Genomic DNA, 20,822 nt, shown 5'->3' on the forward strand with positions numbered 1-20,822 from the left:
AAAGATAACATAATATAATTAGTGCATCTCATAATAGTTTAGACTTCATAATGCCCCCTTTTGAATACATATGTTAATGCCCATATGATGAACGGGCCCACAAGTTCTCAAGACGTGCAAGCATCGGTCTAATTACAATGATAATAACCTTTCAAAATTAATTGATAGTGTAATAGAAGCAATAATATGAAAAATGTGCGCGCGCGTGCACACACGCACACACGTTTATAACCGGAAGCACATGCATGTTACAATATAGGAAAATTTACATACAAACGACATTATTTTTATGTATATTTACATAGCTAACACCTGAAGTTTGATGCTTGTGGTTAGGAGACCTTGGTGTCATAATTTTACACATGAAAAATTATATTTCATTTTTAAAATATAATGATAATAATGTATTTGATGTGTTGTTAAATAAGTAAATGCATAGGAATTGAGTGGCATGTTTGTAAATCTTTTTTTAAATACATTATTCTTATCAAATTTGTAATATTAAGTCAACATAACGCACAAGAAAGATTACATCTTCCGATACACGGCAAAAAAAATGAGGCATTTACATGCATACCACCCAACTCTTACATATTTACATATCCATTTATACCACCCAAATCATTCACATCAAATCAAAAATACCACCATTATAATTTATAAAAAGTGAAATACAGCATTTCATGCATTGGTAACATGGCATAAATGCAAAAATTAAACTTTAGGAAATAGCAACTTTATTTGGCAAACCAAGAGCCTAAACTAAGAGAGAATATTAACTCCCATCGTAATTTGTTTTCGGAGTCCAATGGTGGGGCGCCACGTGTCAAGTGGGTCTCATTGTATTACACTGGTATTGGCCGGTGTTAAAAACGGTAGAGCCCACCTAACACGTGGCGCCCCACAAGTAATTACAGATGAACAATCTAAGGACAAAAAACAGTGGTTGTACCAATAAGCCACCAAAAGGCTTCCATTTGTATAAAGGGAGATTTACATATCAACCACCCAATTCCCATGTATTTACATGTCTGCCAACTAAACATCAATTTTCACATATATGTCATCTTATCTATGCATGAAAATACATAAAATAGTGATATTTTTTATATAATATGAAAATTTTGGGTGGTATAAGTGTAAAAAGTGAAGTCTAGGTGTTAGACAAATAAATACATGGGAATTGGATGGCATGTATGTAAATCCCCCTTCCAAAACAAAATTTTTAGAGGAAAGAAAAAAAGACAATAAGCCATTTAATTGCCACATTGTTTGCAATGCAGTCTAACGACAAAATCATCAAATCTTCAGATAAGATGGCATAAAACGGCATTTAATCCATCAAAATGTACAAAAATGAGACATTTGTTGATCTAATAAAAAGATCTGAGAAGAGATGGATTTATGAAGCCTGGACTTACATCTACAAAAACCTTAATCCTGAAACAAGCTTTTGCATAGATAATTTAGCTGAGAAACAGATCTGAAGCAACGAGGAGTTTCTGGTAGTATATACAAACTCTTAAGTAAATATGAACTGTTTCTGCGCAGCATTTGGGGAAATAAAAATCTGAAGCCTGAGTTAGATCTTCTTGAAGAAGGATGAAATTTTTCCTTGCTTTGTATCATTAGCGCCGGCTTTTCCCGGTTTCTTGGTGCCTGCTTTTGTTCCAGTATTTGGTGGTGCGTTGGTCCCAGTTGCTTGTTCTTTGATTGCGGCGGTAGACCTGATAGTAGAGAAGTGAAAAATCTAATAACTAAGAGCTTGGAGAAGAAATGTTAGAAAAAAGACAACCAAAACAATGAAGTTGGTATTTTATATGATGACTGATGAACAAAATAGGAGTGCATCTGGGCTCGGGAGAGAAATTATGTGTGCCGACACACCTCCGACGTCTCGCACTAGTATAATACAAATCAAGCCCCTAGTTTGTGTGATCTACGTCCTCAAAGACATGTTTTTTAGTGAGGAAATATGCATGTTTTTTGGACGTTCTCTGATGCAATGTCATAGGGCACCAACCATGCGCATTTTTTAGGAATAAATGGATAGGCTTAACACTCCGCATTGATGCCCCACTATGCAAGGGAGGCCCCAAAATTTATCTGATTTTTCAATGAATTGCTTGAACAAAAACGAGCTTAAATGAAATTTACAACCTTGAGACAAAATTAAGAAGATAAAATAATTAAAATATTAAACTAAATTACTAATCGCATCAAAAGAAATTGAAAGAACAAAAAAAGAACACAAATTTGGATTCATAGGAGACCTACAATGAACCATAAAAACTCACTTGCGAGCTACTTAGAACTTCCTAACACTTAATTCAGAACTATCATAAGGGCGTAAAACTTTCAACAATACACACTCTGAACTAAACTTGGAAAGAAAATAAACTGCAAAGAGTCTCAATTTATAGACAAGGAAGTGCTATGTGGGCCTCACTGGAGCAAAAGTGAAAATTAAATATAAACTGCTTACAAAATTTTAAACACTCACGAAATACCAAAATCACCTAAATTGCTACTGAACCCACAGTGCAAATGCACAAGCGAACAAAAAAAGTAATTAAAGGTTCAAAATGACATCACCATGTGCTCCGACACACCTTATATACTCAATTGTATTTGAGAATGTTGTTTGGGCAAAAAATAAATGTAATATCAAATTTACGCTATTTCAACTATGAAAAAAACTTTTGGGTTTTATAGAAATATTGTCTGCAAAATTAATCTCAAATCATTAAATAGTGGCAATTTAATGATGATTCAAGCGGGTCAATCAGATTCTTCTTCTCACAAAAAATTGAAGTTAACAAAACTGAGATCACTCCTAGCCACACTTGATCATCTAAATGCAAGCAAGCAAAGTTGACAAGATATAAAGAAAACTAAAATTACCTGAACACGCTGATGATGGCCTTATTAATAGTAGGTGTGTGCATTATTCAGTAAAAACCAAAAAACCGAACCAAACAAGTTTGACTGATTCGATTAGGTTTTGAAAATGTATTTTGGCTTTTCATTTTTAAAACCTCAATTTGTTCTTCAGTTATTGGTTCGATTTTAATTTTCATTAATCCGAACAAACTGACAAACCAAAAATTCAACTTTAAGGTGAGGATTCACAAAATTAAATCAATATTATACATATAAGATATGCAATTCATGATGTTTGTTAATAATTGGACTCCAACTAACAACTAAATTTTAATCTGTTTATAACCGAATCATTTAAATTGAAGTCAATTTTAGTTTGGTCTGCTTGATTTCATCAAATTTTGGATTTGGCCAAACCAATTGCAACCAAACTCATAAATTTAAAAATCGAAACAACTTGAAAATCGATCCATCCAAATCATCTAAATGCTCGCCCCTAAATAGAAGACCTCAACCGAAAGAATTTATTTCAAAAATAATAAAACACTTAAATTATAAATGAGACTATAAAATTTTCAGATTAAGCACTTCTCCTTTCTCCATCTTCTTGATCACAAGCATCTTCTATCGCAACATATTTGAATGACTCTTCAAACGTAACTGATAGACAATCTTGAATTATGCTCCTATCCTTGTACATTTTCATTTTATTGAAAGTAACATGCTTGCTTCTGATAAACATCTGATTCTGATAATCTCACAATTTGTACCCAAATTCATTTGAGTCATGCCCAATAAAAATGCACGTGACAGATTATGCATCAAGTTCACTCATAGATCCTGCATTAATATTCACAAAGGTAAGTCTTCATTCAAAGGTATTAACGAACCGTGAGTTATTAGACAAATTGAATTGTTCGCTACTTTTGCCCCGAATTACTTTAGCAAACCTGTATGCAATCTCATACTTTTAGCACACTTCGAGATGGTTCTATTAATGCGCTCAGTCATATCATTCTATTGCGATATCCATGAAACAGTGACCTCATATATGATTCACTCTGCAGCACAATAACTCATGAACCTTTGATCATGATACTCGTCACAGTTATCTGATTTGAAACACTTTAACCTCAAATAGGTCTCATTCTCAACTAAGACATTCCACTTCTTGAACGCATTAAACATATCATATTTATGTTTTAAGAAATAAACACATAAATTTTATGGTATGATCATCAATGAAAGTACAAGTATTGGAAATCTCCAATAGATTGAACTGAAATATGATCTCATACATCAGTACGCACTAACTCTAGCCTTTTGAACTTCACCTTTAACACACCTTTGGAGAAAATAACCTTCTTTTAATAGTCATAGAAACAATCTCCACAAAAAACTAACTTTATGGATTTTAAACCTGAAGCTTGCTTTTAGAAAGTAAGGACTTTATATCTTTCTCACTTGTACGGCCAGGTTTGAGGTGCCAAAGACCCGCATTTACCTTTGTTTCAACTACACAAATGGATTATGGCATCTCCTTGATCAGGTAAAGAGTGCTTTCAATATTGCCTCGAGCTATCACCATTGCCCCTCTAGTCAACTTTCACGAATCACATATGAAAATAACCACATACCCTGACCTTGCAAGCTGGCTCCCCGAGATCAAATTTCCTTTTAAGCATGAAAGCATGGAGCATGTCTAACTTTACTGAGCTTTCAGAATCTTTCATTTGACAACCTGATATCAACATCACTCTTTGGCAATACTGCAGGCCTTGTCATCTTCCAAAATATACCTTGCCTAGATCACTCCGAGTTTAGTTTTTAAATGCTCCTTTGTTGGGGCAAGCATAAAAAAAGACATTTGAATCTGATTAAATACTATTTAGAAACAAAATAAGGGACTCGTCTTGGATTTCTTCTTCTGAGACATTTGTAGAGAATTTTCTGTCTTGACTCCTACCACCAACCATCTTCAGAGCATTGCAGTCTTTCTTGAAGTGACAATTTTGCATGCATTTCCAAAATTCACCTATGTTATCTCTTCTTCCTGACCTGAACTTTCCTCTCCTGGACTTGCATTTCAAGATTCATTCCTTTATCTTCCACATTCAAAGCAGAATTTGAATTTTCACCGTTTGTCTTCTTACCAACTGTTTCATTCAGCACCAACCCCACTATGTTAACAAAGTTTAGTTTCATATTAACTGAAGAGTTGCATATCGTGGTAACTAGCCATCCCAACTATCTGGCAATAAAGATAGGATTAGAAGTACCCTTCATTATTAAACTTGTTGCCCACAGAACACAACACGTTTATCAGTGTTGAAATTATCCAAATGTTCAGCCGCCAAACTACCTTCTACCACCTTCTTGAACAATCTCTTTATCCGAAAAAATTTATTTGAAGTCAGCTTCTCATACATCTTTGTTAGTACAACCATGCGATTTACCATAGTTTTTTTTTTATTCACAATGTTAAATGCAACATATGAGGAAAGCGAAAGAGGATTCAAAATTGGTGTTGTTCGATCTAGCACTTCTCATTCTTTCAAAGTCATCAATTCAAGCTTTTGAGCGATTCCTTCCAGAGGAAAATACAATTTCTTTTGATATAGTAAATCTTTAACTTGCATTTTTCAGAACACAAAGTTCAAACCTTTGAACTTTTCCACCTTAGACTTAGTTTGTCGGTCATTGTTGCCATTCAAATTAAAGATCTTCAAAAAAACCTGCCCTAATACCACTTGTTCGGAGGATTTTCCTTCTCTGAAATTGTGAAAAAAACAATGATTCGAGAAAATCAAAACAAAATAATTGAGCATTAGCACACAAACAAGAAACCCAAAAAATAAAACACCAAGATTTAATGTGAAAATTCCGAGAATGAGAAAATTACAGAGCGACAACACACCAAGAAATTCACTATTAAATGAGGAAAAACTTACATATTATATCATATACAAATTTACTGAAATCTCCCCACATAACTCGCTTCATCTTCTTCATGCATTACTCATTTTGTTTGCCAGCTAAGAAGATGCAAATTGCGCAACTAAGCCCAAACATAAAGCCCCAAATTAAGAATTTTGATTACAATCAGGTGGGTTTCCGAGTGCTCAATTTCAAAAGATAGAAACGAACATGTCTGGAAGCGGCTGCAGCGCTTCTGTGCACTGGGTTGTCCACGACTCTATTTCAGAAGATATTCATCCGAGCTCTGGGTGCTCGATTGCCCTCCCTGGCGATGGATTGCCCCTACCTAGGCAAGCGTTGGGTTGCCCTGCTAGCAATGGGTCACCTCGGTTTTTTGTTGCACGGATATAGACATGGAGACATGGACACGACATGACACAGACACAAGACACTACTATAATTGAAAATATAGGACACGAACATGTGTCAGACACACCATTAGAATAAAAATTATATGGACACAGACATGTTCCTAATGTTGCATCTCCATCTATTGGGAATGGCTTCGGATAAATCGTATGCTGCTGCCCTTACGGGTGTCCACGCCTCAGGTACACCTAAAAAAACCTGATATGAAAAATGGGAAGTCTGTCATCTTTTTTATAGAAGCTAAAGGTTTTCAACTTGCTTCCTTCTGTCGTCTGAATTTGGTTAGAAAATTTTTGTATGGTCATCCCAAAATGAAGCTTATTCGTAAGGAATTTGAACTTATGCACCATATTGGGAAATAGAAAATTGGACTATTAGATGAAAGACATATTCTTATTCAACTTAATAATGAAGAAAATTACACGCGCTTATTTGCTAGAAGAATAATATAGATTGATAACAGAGCAATGAAGATTTTGAAATGGTCTATGGAATTTGACCCACAGACGGAACCACCAATCATTTTGGTTTGGATTCGCCTCATTGGTCTGAAATTTCATTATTTTACTCAAAAAGAGTTGTACTCTATTGCCTCAATTTATGGTAAGCCACTCAAAACAGACATTCGTATTTTTAATATTTTTGTCCATTTGAAGTCAGAGTACTTATAGAAAGAGATATCACTTCATCTGCTTCTGAGAAAATTTAGTTGGGCACACAACATCATGGATATTGGCAAAATGTAGTGATTGAACATTTTCCTTCGTCTTGTTCGAAGTTTTGTATGTTCGGGCACTCCAGTTTTAAATGTCACCATCTACACCCCTACCTCAGACCAAAAAAAGCAAAGTGCTCTGCCAGAGGCAGTGAATCCATCTACTCCTGATCAGCTCCAAGTTATTGACACTATTGATCATTAAAATGAAACCCCTGAAGACGTCACTATCCTCGCAGACAATATCCCAACCATTCAGTCTCCACACAATGTTGTAGCTCCCCCGTCTTCGGAACCTCTTATCGTGGGGGCCGAAGGAGATTCTTCAGACCCCACCTGATATCACTAATATTACAGGTGACAATACCTCTAATGCATCATTACCGCCTCATCAGTTCGAGCAAGATGTTAATTTTACTCAGGCTCCTGGAGATCATGATGTGCAACAGTCTGCACCTGTCCGGCCACATTTGGACCGATCCATTGATCATATGAGTCAATCCTCGGATGAGGAATGATAGGTCTACACATCAAGAAGGAAGAATAAGAATGAAGACCTACTTGAGCTCAGGAATCTGATGGATGATACTTTAGTTACTTTGGGTAATGATACGCATCTTACCAATTTGTTAGTCGACTCCCTTCTGAAAACTAAAGGTAGGTGGAAAACTAAAGTGGGACGTCCCTAGCATTTTTGCGTCGTTGGTGACTTTTTGGTTTTTTATCTTTATGTATCTTTGCTTTATTTGGGATTTTTTGTGTGTTATATTGTATAAGTTGGGCTCCCTTTTAGGTCCTCTCATACAACTTATCTGTATCTTTTCCTCTTTAATATATAGCCATTGGACTTTTTCTAATATATATATATATATATATAAGAACTCATTATAACCATACCTAATCCATAAAACTATTTTAGTTATATCTGCCTTCTTGACTTTGACTTGATGATACCCCAATCTCAAATCAATCTGTCAAAAAATATCAGTCATGAGAGCAATTGACGAATCACTCGAACTTATCAACGAGAAAAGAAATTGGACAAATAAGTCGAACATATAGGTTTAACATTTAAATAAAATATATGTTTTTTATGTTACTTATAAAAAGTATATCATATATGTTTAAAAAATATTTTTTAAAAAAATTTAATTCACTAATATAAGACGACCTCGAGTCCCTTTTTATTTTAAAATTATTTAAATTGGACACGTAAGGGGGCGTCTGACAAGTGTCTGGGTCGTGTCGGTGTCCGAGAAATTTCCGACACTAGAAGGATCCTTAGTTAGAAGCATCGGTGCATCATTTAGCCTCGTCCATACTCAGCCAAGCGTTGGGTCTAGTTATGGGCCGCCTGGTGCAGATGTTGGGTTTGATTTTCCTGTCTTAACACAATCAACCTCCACACATTACAACAAGGAGTAAGGAACCCCATTATTTATTCTACTTTATTAAGTTGAATGATCTCATCTCATGAACATATAATTTATATCTCCCAACACACATTTCTTATACAACTCATTGAATCATTATTTGGTGGGCTTCTTTAATTACCCAAGGTCAATTGATGTTCCAAATATAAATCATATCATTCTTCTATTATTCTTAGCCTTCCAGGCAACCCACTTAGTTTCCCATTTAATAATTAAGAAACTGAGAGACCTATCCTCCTCTCGAGTATATATACTTAAGTTATGCTTATCTCTTTCCATAAAGAAAAATGTTTTTAAGGTGCCTGCTCTAATCAAAGACGGGTTGAGAATTAATCTCTTACAACTATTAGACCATATAATGCATTTGTTGTAAGAGTTATAAGCCAATACGTGCAACCTCCTAAGTAGAAGCATCATGAAGTTGTATTTTGCACTCTTAGATATATCAAATCTCTTGAAAAAGAATCTATTATACAACAAAAATTAAACTTCATATAAAAACCTTCTCCAATGTTAATTATGCTAAAGTTATTGATGATAGAAATCGAGTATTACATGTTGCATTAATGTAGGAGGCAAGCTAGTCACATGAAAAAGAAAGAAACAAATTATAATAGCAAAATCAATTGCAAACGTGAAGTAGAACACCGTGGCTTAGGTTGCATGTGAAATTATGTGGACAAAACCTCTCCTAAGAGAATTTGATTTATCCACTAAAAGTCTTCTGGTCTTAAATTTTGATAATTGTAATTCAATTTACATTGCAAATAATCCAGTATCCCACAAAAAAACAAAATATTATAAAACTGATGGTCACGTCATATGAGATGTTCTGTTAGCTAAGAAGATCATTAATCATTATTATATTAGTTAAAAAACTTTTTAATGTGTTTACCAATACTTCAAGACCCCTTCAATTTTTCAAGCTTCGTAGCAAGTTAAAGCTTATTGAACACTATATTCATTGAATAAGTCAAAAGTTTCCCTCTCAACAAATATTAATTCACCTTATTCAGAAGATGGCACCAATGACACAAATAATGTAAGAACACGAAAAAATAGAAACAAAGGAAACATGAAACCGTACATGGCTCACAATTACGCATACAACTCAATGTTTGCTCAATGATGCTCAAAATTTGATATCGCAGAACTCAAAACAATTAGCTTAAGCATGAAGATGGCTCACTCAAAAATTAAATTTGATTCAACGCAAAATCAAGTCAGACTATATCACTAATTAAATAAGCAATCGAGGCAGATGCATCATAGCACACCTCACAATGAGGCACATGGAAAATGCCCCAAAGCTTACGCTGTTATTTTCTACACCAGGCTTACATTATTTTTGGTTAAGTTGAGCACCTTGAGGCTTTATGCTTCAAGGTGCTTAAGGCATCTATCAAAAAAAAAATGTTATATTATATTATAAAATAATTAATGATTAATTAAACTTATATTTCTTTTCTCTGTTAGGTTAATGGAGTAAAAAGGCAGGGTTAAGATCAAAGCCAAGCAAGAAAGGGAGATTGAAGAGTTAAGCCAGCAAAGTGATAGAAGGCAACTATAGAGTCAAATGAGCAAAGCAAGAGCAAGCTATAGCAGCTACAAGCAACAAAGCGGTGTTTGTAACCGTAGGTGTGTGTGTTACTATGTGTATGTGTTTGCACATGTGTTTCTCTCGAACTACCAATTTCATTATAACAAGGACTTTCAGGTGGATAAGAGGTTCAAGATTAGTTTATATGCAGGCATCGATAGACTTGTCATTGAGACTAACTATTTAAAATTTGATGATCAACTTGAAAATTTTCATTAAAAGAATAAAATGTTTTGATTTAAAGCAACCTAATTATGCTACAAGACATACTCTCCAAGTAAATTTGCATCAACTTAAAATTTTATGACTAAAAATTTACATTCAAACTTCTTACTTTTACATGCATTGATCATTTATTTTTTGTTCCAATCTAAGACTTTAGTGGTCACATATGGAAGAGGATGTGCGCGAACATAAAGCAATTGCAATCAAAATTCTCAATTTTACTTGTTCAACCTCTTCATTTGAACGTAACAATAGCATCTTCAACCAACTGTATGCAAAGAGAAAGAACCAGTTGACTATAAAACAAAAGAACAAGGTGGTTTATGTTATATTTAATAAAAGAAATTAAAAGATAGACCCCTCAATTTACAGAGATAGAGAATCGTTGATGATAATATTATTTAGGAGATTGTTGATGAAGAATGGAAAGCGCAAGAAAATCAAAAAACTTATACATGTGAAGTTCCATAAGTAATCATAGCAATATGGACTGATATCTAGTTTCATCATAGAATATGCATGTCTGGTCAAATTAGTTATAAAAGGATAGGAAGATGAAAAAATAAGAAAAATCACAAAATAATAAAGTTAAAAAAGTTCACCATAGAAAAGAAAGAAATTCAGCACATACAATCCCGTAAATATATTGTGAAGGAAACAGCATGTCTTTATAAGTAGATAGCATCAACATATATAGCATCTCCTAAGAACAAAATATATATACTAAAAACTTTCCAAGAACAAATCACTTCTAAGCAGTTACCTATTTCCTGCATCATTGGTGTTATCCTTGTCAACAGGCTTGCTGCATACAGAATCCTCCCAAACAACCTCCATTACTGTAAAATAAAATCATGTAATCATGCAAGAGAAAACAGCTTATAATTAATGCATGTTAGATGGACAATTTCAAAATGCGTGTGCATTGTTTGGTCCTTTTAGCCAGCACGTTGTGGTAAAATTTAATAATGATGGTATCATCTCTATGATATAAACTTAGATCATTGCTGCATTACACGGAACAGCTGCTAGCCGTAGCTGCTGAAAAATATCAGTAACAATCAGTCTTAACAACTGAAGAAACCCTTGGCAAAATTGATTTTGCTAAAAAATATTATAAATAGTCCAGATATAAACAACATCTAAATTTACATATTCTAGAAAAAAATCAATCTTTCTACGCTCCAATATTCATAGGTTACATCCAAAGGTTGAACGAAAGTTAAACATGTAACAATATAGAATTTAAAAAAAAAAGGAAGTTTGAGAGGAAGCAAATCCATTTCAACTTAATAAGAGATATACAACAAAAATGTTAGCCCCCTGAACCCTAAAAAACTTATTTATCATTTTGATGACAACAAACATGACTTAACATAAAAGCAACCCCAATGATAATACCTCTCAAGGAGAGTTTAAGAGTAAGAAATGGATGTAAGCCATAGTCTTCAACACCGTTACTTCACAAGAGCTACTAATGGTAAGAGTTTGTCACTAATCTACTTTTGTTTAAGGGTTGTAGCCAACAAATTTCAAGTTCGTTCTCAAGGACATCTATCACCATGGACAAGCTACTTTGAAAAACAACTAAGTATGCTAGTGCTGAGGAGTTAATCTGAGAAGCCCATTTGCCAACCAAGTTCATATCATCTTCTCATAATTAGAAGAAGTTCTATGAAGAGAACCATGCAAGTTGTGCCTCTAACCACACAAATAAGAAGCATCATAGGCTGTTCTTCCAAAAAAATATATATATCAATAAAAGCACACCACTCCTATGAGAAGCCGAAGAAGTCGAGTTTTCCAATCATCCTTGGTAAGACTCAAGAAGCTCAAATTTATCATCTTAATTGATCTACAATTGCCGTAATGATAGTTATTTAGAAAAGAAACTATTTTTGGTGGCAACCCCATTGAAGAAAATTGGTGAGGAGAGGGATATTCCAATTTTTTTTCAACACCGCAACAATCACGACCATGATAGTAAGGATTACATAGTATTAAATTACTCACAGAAACTAATCAACGAGGCCCATAATAAGGAATTCATTGCTTGCCACTGAAAAGATAGACATGTTGAGGAACAATAGCAAAATTATCATCGCACCCAACAAGGTTGATTAGATCATTAATTACCAAGAGAGTGTCTGAAGCTACTTGACAGCATAGCAGAAGAATGTTAACTGAATTTGACACCCCTTTTTTTCTTCTTCCTCTTCTCCCACCTTTATTATATCCTCTTTGCCAATGATCTTCCTCGTTGGAACATTTATGAAAACGTTATTATTGTATTTGTCATTATTAATCATTTTGAAATTTTATGTATTTTTGTAGACATCAAGAATTTCATTAACGCCTCAATTCCCTTCACGCAAAAGTGCATACCTGGCAGCTTACCAGAAATTTCACACATACCAATAGCATCATCATGCAAAATGATATCCTCCTATTATGAAGATGCTACTTGACTAACATTTAAGCATATATACGTGCCCCTGTTTATCAATTACTATGAGAGCTAAGATCCTGACAAATCCCAAGCCTATCTTTAGAAAAGCGCTAGCTGAGAAAAACTCTAATCATCGCATCACACCCAAAACTTAAAATTTAATGATTTAAAAAATTATTACTAATGCAAAAAACTAACAAATGATAGTTGAATGTAGAAATAGTAATCAACCAAGATTAGTGCTTCCAAAGCACTCAAAAATCAAGACCAATGAATCAAAACCTACCACAACTTTCTTATTTTACCATTTTTTTCTTAAGAAAGGGCTTCTTATTTGTATAATATTCCTTTTTCTTTCATATCAAATATTATAAAAAGCTTCTATTTTATGTTGAGAAGTAAAACCTGTAAATGCTTGCTAGTGTAAAATTTCCTTACCTTCAAGAAATAAAATTACTGAGGTGAATTCTTATATAAATCATTCACACCAATAATCTCTATTGAAAGGTGGTTTGCTGTACAACTCTTTGCTTGGAGTTTCTATTTATCATATGGAAGAAGTAAACACTTTTGAAATCTTAATCACACAACCAAAAGCTACCTTGATTATTTATTATGATATTCCAATGGATCTCAACTTGTGACATACTATATACAAAACATCCACTTAAAAGACATCTCGATAGAAAGCATCTCTCTCGAGCAATATCAAATTATTCAAAATTTTCTCTCAGACTTCTTTAATCATTCACCCTCTTAAGCCCTCAAGTAAAAACATCTTGGGCTCCTGAGACAACTAGTGGCGACTGGCGAGAAGGGTATAAGGTGTTGACAACTACAGCTTATATTGGCTCAGTTTATGAAAGCAAAACCTAAGTTGTCATGCATAGATCGAGTATAGTTGCTCCCAGCCTAATGCTAACAACCAAGGCCTAGTGCTTGAACTCTCAAGTAGAGTATTAAAGGTAAGAACCAAGCAAACCTAGGCAATGGGATGGGGAAGAGGTCAAAGAACCAACAATTTCTATTATTAACAACCATCCAAGCCCAACTCACCCTACCAAAACCCAAGGTAACAGAGCTACAGCAAAATGCTAGTTTTATGCCATATATCTCAATGGTATCTATCTTTTCAGGCAAGTGTTCGTTTTTTGCATAAGTATGAAGTTGATCTCCTTACTTATGAACTCCAAGGAAAGGAGTATATGAATTATGTCTCAATTCTTACAAAAAATGTGAAGCTCAAAAAGTGATCTTTCTCACCACTCAAACTCACACTTATAACCCAGATAATGTCACGTGTACTTAATTATTAAATTTAGAAAGAGGGCAGATCGAAAAAAGTACAATGAACTAACAAAAACAAATATAAAATCTTTTTTTTTATTATAAACTTGTTCAATATCAAAATTTTCTATTCAGTGATCAAAAGTTATATTGTTTGGTACTTCAGCATTAACTATTTCTTCTTTTACAAGAACTTCTTTCTAGGAATTATATCCACCATTTACATAAACTAAGGAGACTTGGGTATATGTTAATGATAGCCAAAAAACCTTAAGGATTTCTTGGGAATCCAATTTTTTTTCTCAAGGATATCCATTACTAAGAGCTAATATTGTGCACCCTCAACCTCCATGAACCATTTTTGTCTTCCCGAATGTCTTCAAAGAATATTGTTATTCCTTCAATAACTTATTGAGCCTTTAAACTCGAAGAGAGTCATTCTTCTTAGCAAATCGCAATCGCAATATTTTGTTCAACACTAACACCTTCTCCAAGCCAGCAAATATGTCAACATCTCTCTTCTCCATCCTCTCCATCCTGGCCTTTAAGACCAATGTTCTTCTCATTGTTAATAGCAGCAACCCAAATCGCTATGAATCACCTATGAGAATGCCCAAGGCTCTACTCCAATACCTTCACGCTCTTCACAAGGCAACAACTTGTCATTAGTGGCCTCGCCATCATGTTTAAGAGCCTACAGATTAGCTCCTCTTAGCCCCTTACCACATAAGGCCCTCTAGAAAAGTTTGGCATGCTCACCTTAGCAATGTGAAACACAAGGTGAATATTGTCATGTTCAAGGATAACATCATAAGGAGTTCTAGTAAGAGAGGTATCTCCAATAAGGATCATCGCAAAATAGCTTTATCTCTAAGAAGAAAAAAAAGGACAAGCAATTACCCAGGAAAATTTAGGAATATGTTGTATACTAACTAAAGAATATAGTTATAACATAGATCATGATACTCTAAATACATTGGTAATGCAATACTCACTATTTAAGCGACACAATCTACTTGATGTTGACGTCCTCATTCATCTAGTTGTCATCATTACAAGCATAAGCATCATTATGTTCAACTTTGCTATAAATATGTTATCAATGGACAATTCAAGATTTATCAAGCATGAACTTGCCTACCTACTTACTCTAAGAACAACATCTATTTAATGCATGTAATCTAATTCAAAGAATCTCTTTTCTTATTTCACCTCAAAGATTTAAGGCAATGGCCAAGGTCAGTGACTTCAATGAATGTTCTTTAAAACCCACCACAAAAGGCCCAAGTGGCGCCATTACTTTTCTCACTTGCTTCTCAAACAAATGTGATTTATTATCTCCACAATTTCGTATGGGGCGTAATTCCCACCCAGTCCTCCTCCCCTTAACTATAATTTCTTCTCTCCTTTCCCCTCACCTCCATCTACCCTCCTCCCTTCCTCATTCATCAATTTGTATCTTTACAAGTGCAAGTTGTGGAATGTGGAGGAAGGGTTTGGAAATGCACTCCCGTGAGGAAAAAACCCTTCCTTGATTGAATCTAAATTGTAACTGTCTAGTAAAAATAAAAGCACAATTGTGGTACTCAGCTGTCCTAACAGGGAAAAAAAGGCTGGACAGAGTAGTGGTTGGTGCAATCGGCTGCTAAGAAACCTCTGTTTTCAAGCACAATTTTGCAATTTAAGTGAACACTCGACCATCTCCCTAATAAGCATGTTTATATTTTATCCTGATTGAAGCTACACCTAAAGTTGCAGCTGAAGGTGGAGTAAGGTTTCTGTAATGCATTCTGACCTTATCTGGACTGCAGTGGGAATTTTGTTTGTTGGGGAAAAATGAGAGCAACAGCTGCATCCGTAACCTTCCAAACTCAGAAAAGGTTGGATAGAGGAATGCTTGGAGTAATAGACTCGCCAGCATTTTAGCTTCTTTAAATACAAATATACAAATCTAGGCACAATGTACAATTGCATTGACCCCACGAACAGATCTCTAAGTGCCCCGCTTATCTGTTCTTTTGGTCAAAGCTACAGCGAAAAGCCCTTTTCTAGACTTCAAGAGTATTAGTTGTTGGGTAATAATGAGAGCACTTCCAGCAAATAGTTTTTCCCTATCCTGTTAATAACACTTAGGAAAAAGACCATCTTACTATCCTTAAACTTTCATTCACCTGTTCAAACCCTCCATAACAACAAAAAAAATAAGATGCTCAACAAAAATGTGTGGGGTTTGACTCCTTCCAAAACAAAAAACGACAATAGAGGTTGGAACCCTTCACAAGCAATGAAAAGCCAAAGAAAATCCCATTTTCACCATGCTTCCTTCACCATTTCTACCTAAAACAGCTTAAAACATCAAAACTTGCAACTGCACCGCTATTTAAGAAAAAAAAATACAAAGAATAGCTATAAAGCTAAATCATGTCTGTCTTAACTGTTATGAGAAAATAAAACTTGAAGATTTGAGTTAAACCACGGTAATCGAATGTACATACCTTCCCTTCCTCGCTCATCAATTCGTTTCTTCACCACTTTCTTCCTTTTGGATACCATAGAAACATTCTCCTTTTCATTTGTGCTGGCAACAACATTATGCAAGTTATTTTCAGCCTTCGGAAAAGAAACCTCGGCTATGCCATTATTTTCTGATGATGATAACTCGCAACTCTTTTCATTATTTGCTCGCTCATTAACTAATTTTTTGGCCTTTAGTTTATCAGCACTGACTGTCTCCGTCTTCATACTCAAATTTTCAGCATTTTGCAAAGAGTCTGGAAATGACTTTTCATTTGGAGGAATTGGAGATGCTAGGGACACCACATTATCATTTTCATCTTCTTCGTCTGAATAACTAATAATCAACTGTCTTTTCCTAGTGCCAGAACCATTTGATTCTCTCTTGTAGGATACACCGTAGCCCTCATCATCACTACTCAATGCATCAGCCGCCTCTTCCGCATGAATTTGAGCATCGGCAGTAACTGAACAATATTAGAACCATAAAATCATGGGAAAACTAGGAAAGCACTATAGCTATTGAATTAAAATAAAAAAAATGCAATGCATGAATTGAACTTACAGGCAGCATTTCCACTATGATGGGTGGAATGTGACGCCATACTTGAAGGTTTTGACTTCACTGATGCACAATCCCACAGTGTGGTCAATGACCCACCAGTTCCAGATGAGGTTTTCTCATTTAGAACACTCCACTCTTTCTGTTAGCCTGAACAGGATTAGCTGTTTCTTTGACAGGATTAAACTTAGTAGTATTCTTGCCAGGATTTTGATCAGCTTTGTCAACAGACCCCACTGCATTAGAGGCCTTCGGCTCTACCTTTACACCACCTTTGCTCTGCTGGGGTTGCAAATTCTCATCCTGAGGAATGTTGCAGGCTTTAGTTTGCACGATTCCAACATTATCTTTAAGTTGAGAAGTCGAAGAAACAGCAGCTGATTGACCATTGATAGCACGTTTAACGAAGCCATTGGAAATGCCACCAAACCTGGAATAGAATGGTAAAACACATCAGCATAATTCAATTGGTTTCAAATAAATATTCAAGGAAGATTTACATACATACCACTCAATTATTGTGTATTTACACATCTAACACCTAAACATCAATTTTTACATATATGTCACCTTACCCGTGAATGAAAAGGTGTATTTCACTTTTTTTAAGTTAACATGGTGGTATTTTTGATGTGTCATAAAGGATTTGAGTGGTATAAAAGTAAAAAAGCAAAGGTTTGATGTTAGATCTATAAGTACATAGGAATAGGGTGGCATGCGTGTAAATGCCCCAAAATTCAAACATTTAAAATGCATACAAAAAAGAATAAGATTTTTGTGACTAAGCTGTGCCAAGAATGGCCATAACAAACAAGTTTGACATATGAACACAAGTTATTGCACCTATTGTCCCTCAAAGAATTTTCAACAGCTGATGGTTGATTAAAGAGCTCCTCTGCTTGAACAAATTCAGCATTCCAAAGCACTGCAAGATCTTTCGGTAAACAACTTTGAATGCTGTAAACCTCAACTGAACAATTACCATCAAATTCCTTTATTACTTCTGCAAAAATCAAAAGAAAAGAAAAGCCCATTTCAGAACAAAACGTTAATAAAATGAAAGAAGAAAAAACAAGTGGAATTGAGCATAGCAAAGAGCTTCTTAATACAAAATGCTCGAATATCCGCAAAGAGAAGCAAGCTGTCTAAAAAAGTTTTCAGGCTTCAGCATTAAACGAAAAGGTTAATAATTATCACAAAATTTCTCAGTATGAAAACTGATCTGCAAAAACCTTTTATTTGCTTGTGGATCTCTAATTAATGAAGAGCACTTGTAATTGCTATTCAAGTAAAAAAAAGGTCAACTTACAATTGATGACATTGTTGGGACAAATTTAATGTAAAAGATGACAATCATGATAGTGATGATGATGTGGCTCTTCTTTAACAGCTTAATTACAAACAATTTGACGCAATGGATTTGAAAAAAATTGTCACATACAGTTCTTTCTCTATAAATTCCTTGTCCTTAATTGAAATCAAATTAATCTCTTCCAACAGCCACACTATGAATATTTCTAATTTCTCTCGCCCCCCTTCTCTCTCTCTCTGTCTCTCTCTCTCTCTCTGTCTCTCTCTCTCTCTCTCTCTCTCACACACACACACACACACACACACACAAACACAAAAATATCGAAGGAATAGCAATTTTACAAGAAATGATTCGTTTATTTAAAGTAAATCATGTCACCCCTTAAAAAATAAGCAGTGGGAATTGATCCAAAAGCATTGTCAAATAAAAAATCAATAAAATGCAAAAAAAAATGTAGAGTAAAAGTAATAAAATCTCTACTGAAAGGTTCTGCTAGTTAAGATGTGCATGTGTTCTCAGCAGTAGAACCAATGCTAATCTATTGATTGTCTCTAAATTATTAACTCAGATTTTCTTTCTTTGACACTATGATTGTCGATCCCAAGCCCGGATGTAAAAAGTGGAGGGTTGCGTTAGGTACTCGACAGCCAGCGTAACAATTGTCGAAAAAAAATCATGATATGAATCATTTTGATCATTGTGTAAATACTAGGGCGTCCCCTGAAAACGACGCGTTGTATAACCTACATACAATGATAAATGTGCAAGGGCCGCTACATCTGTGTCCGGATGTAATGTTAAATAAGCAAGGGTTTACACATTACAGACGAATGCGGGTAAAAAAGTTAGTTCATGAAACTAATGAAACTAATATTATGATAGGATCTTGGAATATAGGTACTCTCAATGATAAATTAATGGAATTAGTTGATATTTATCAATGATAAATTAATGGAATTAGTTGATATTATGATTCATAGGAAAATTAATATATTATGTATTCAAAAAATTAAATAGATTGGAGAAAAGACTAAAGATATTGGTATTTTAGGTTTTAAACTTTGGTATTCTGGTAAGAGTCGCACTTGAAATGGTGTAGGTGTAATTATAGATAAGAGTTTGAAAGATAATGTAGTAAAAATTAATAGAGTTGGAGATAGAATTATAGCCCTTAAGATTATCATTGATACTAATATTTTTAATATTATAAGTGTTTATGCTCCTCAAGTAGGTTTAGATACAAGGTCTAAAGATAAATTTTGGAATGACTTAGAATACTTAATACAAATGATATCTCTTGAAGAAAAAATTTTTATGGGAGGAGATTTAAATGGATTTGGAGTAACTAATGAATTAGGTAGAAGACTTCAGAAATACTCATTGTGGCTACAGTTTTGGAATAACCAATGAAGTAGGTAGAACTATTTTAGATTTTGCTTTAGCGTGTGATTTTGTTATTACTAATACTTTATTCAAGAAAAAAGATGAGCATCTTATTATTTATAATAGTGGATCTAATAAAACACAAATTGATTATTTTCTTATGAGAAGAAGAGATCGTCGAGATTGTAAAGATTAAGGTCATTCCAAGTGAGAATTTAAGTACCCAACATCGTTTATAGTTCTATATTTTAACATAAAGAGTTGTAAAATAAAGAATACTAGGACTCATCATCGTAGAATTAAATGAGGGAACCTAAAAGACACAAATAAAATTATTTTTATGGGTAAAATTCAAGATTTCAAAATTTGGGATGTTCATGATGAAGCAAATGTTATGTGAGATAAAGTAATAAATACTATCAAACAAGTAGCAAAAGATGTGATTGGAGAATCTAAGAAAAAAAAAATTATTAATAAAAATAATTGGTGGTAGAATAATAATGTGCAAGAAAAGATAAAATATAAGACGTTATGTTATAAAAATTGGTTTAAATGTAAAAGCTTAGAGAATTGGGAAAAATATCAAACGACCCGCAGGGAATCTAAAAGAAAAATTTGTGACGCTAAAACTTCTGCTTTCAATGATCTTTATAATATATTAGATACTAAGGAAGATGAAAAATATATGTATAAACTAGCCAAATAAAGATAAAAGAAAAGTAAAGATTTAACTCAAATAAAGTGTATTAATAAAGTGTAACTCAAATAAAGTGTATTAAAGATGAAAATCAAAATGTACTTTTCTTAGAAAAATATATTCAATATAGAAGGGTGAGTTATTTTGATAAACTTTTTAATAAAGTTTCTGAAAATACGATCGACCTTAGTGATCTTAATATCATGAATAATAATAAAACGTTTCATTTTTATCATCAAATTAGTAAAAAAAAAGTTAAGAAGGCTTTACAGAAAACCAAGGGTGGAAAGTCTATAGAACCTGATGATATCTCAATTGAAGTGTGGAAATATTTAGGAGATTTGGGAGTTTCTTGGCTTATTAAACTCTTTAATATTATTTTAAAAACTAAAAAGATGTCTGAGGAGTGGAGGA

The 20,822-nt window shown here is 34.1% G+C and overlaps 1 protein-coding gene across 1 annotated transcript in view; it reads right to left on the reverse strand.

Moving 5' to 3' along the window:
- Nucleotides 1-1,309: 1,309 nt before the first annotated feature.
- The window catches only part of LOC110029662 (DNA polymerase delta subunit 3), a 21,981-nt gene continuing 2,468 nt past the window's right edge, over nt 1,310-20,822 (reverse strand). Inside the window, 6 exon segments of the mRNA XM_020732057.1 lie at nt 1,310-1,727; nt 10,968-11,043; nt 16,436-16,921; nt 17,020-17,151; nt 17,154-17,446; nt 17,860-18,019. Coding sequence (XP_020587716.1) covers nt 1,583-1,727; nt 10,968-11,043; nt 16,436-16,921; nt 17,020-17,151; nt 17,154-17,446; nt 17,860-18,019 — 1,292 coding nt within the window. The 3' untranslated portion in view covers nt 1,310-1,582.

The sequence above is a fragment of the Phalaenopsis equestris genome, unplaced genomic scaffold, assembly GCF_001263595.1.
Source record: "Phalaenopsis equestris unplaced genomic scaffold, ASM126359v1 Scaffold000600, whole genome shotgun sequence".
In the NCBI taxonomy this organism is placed as follows: Eukaryota; Viridiplantae; Streptophyta; class Magnoliopsida; order Asparagales; family Orchidaceae; genus Phalaenopsis; species Phalaenopsis equestris.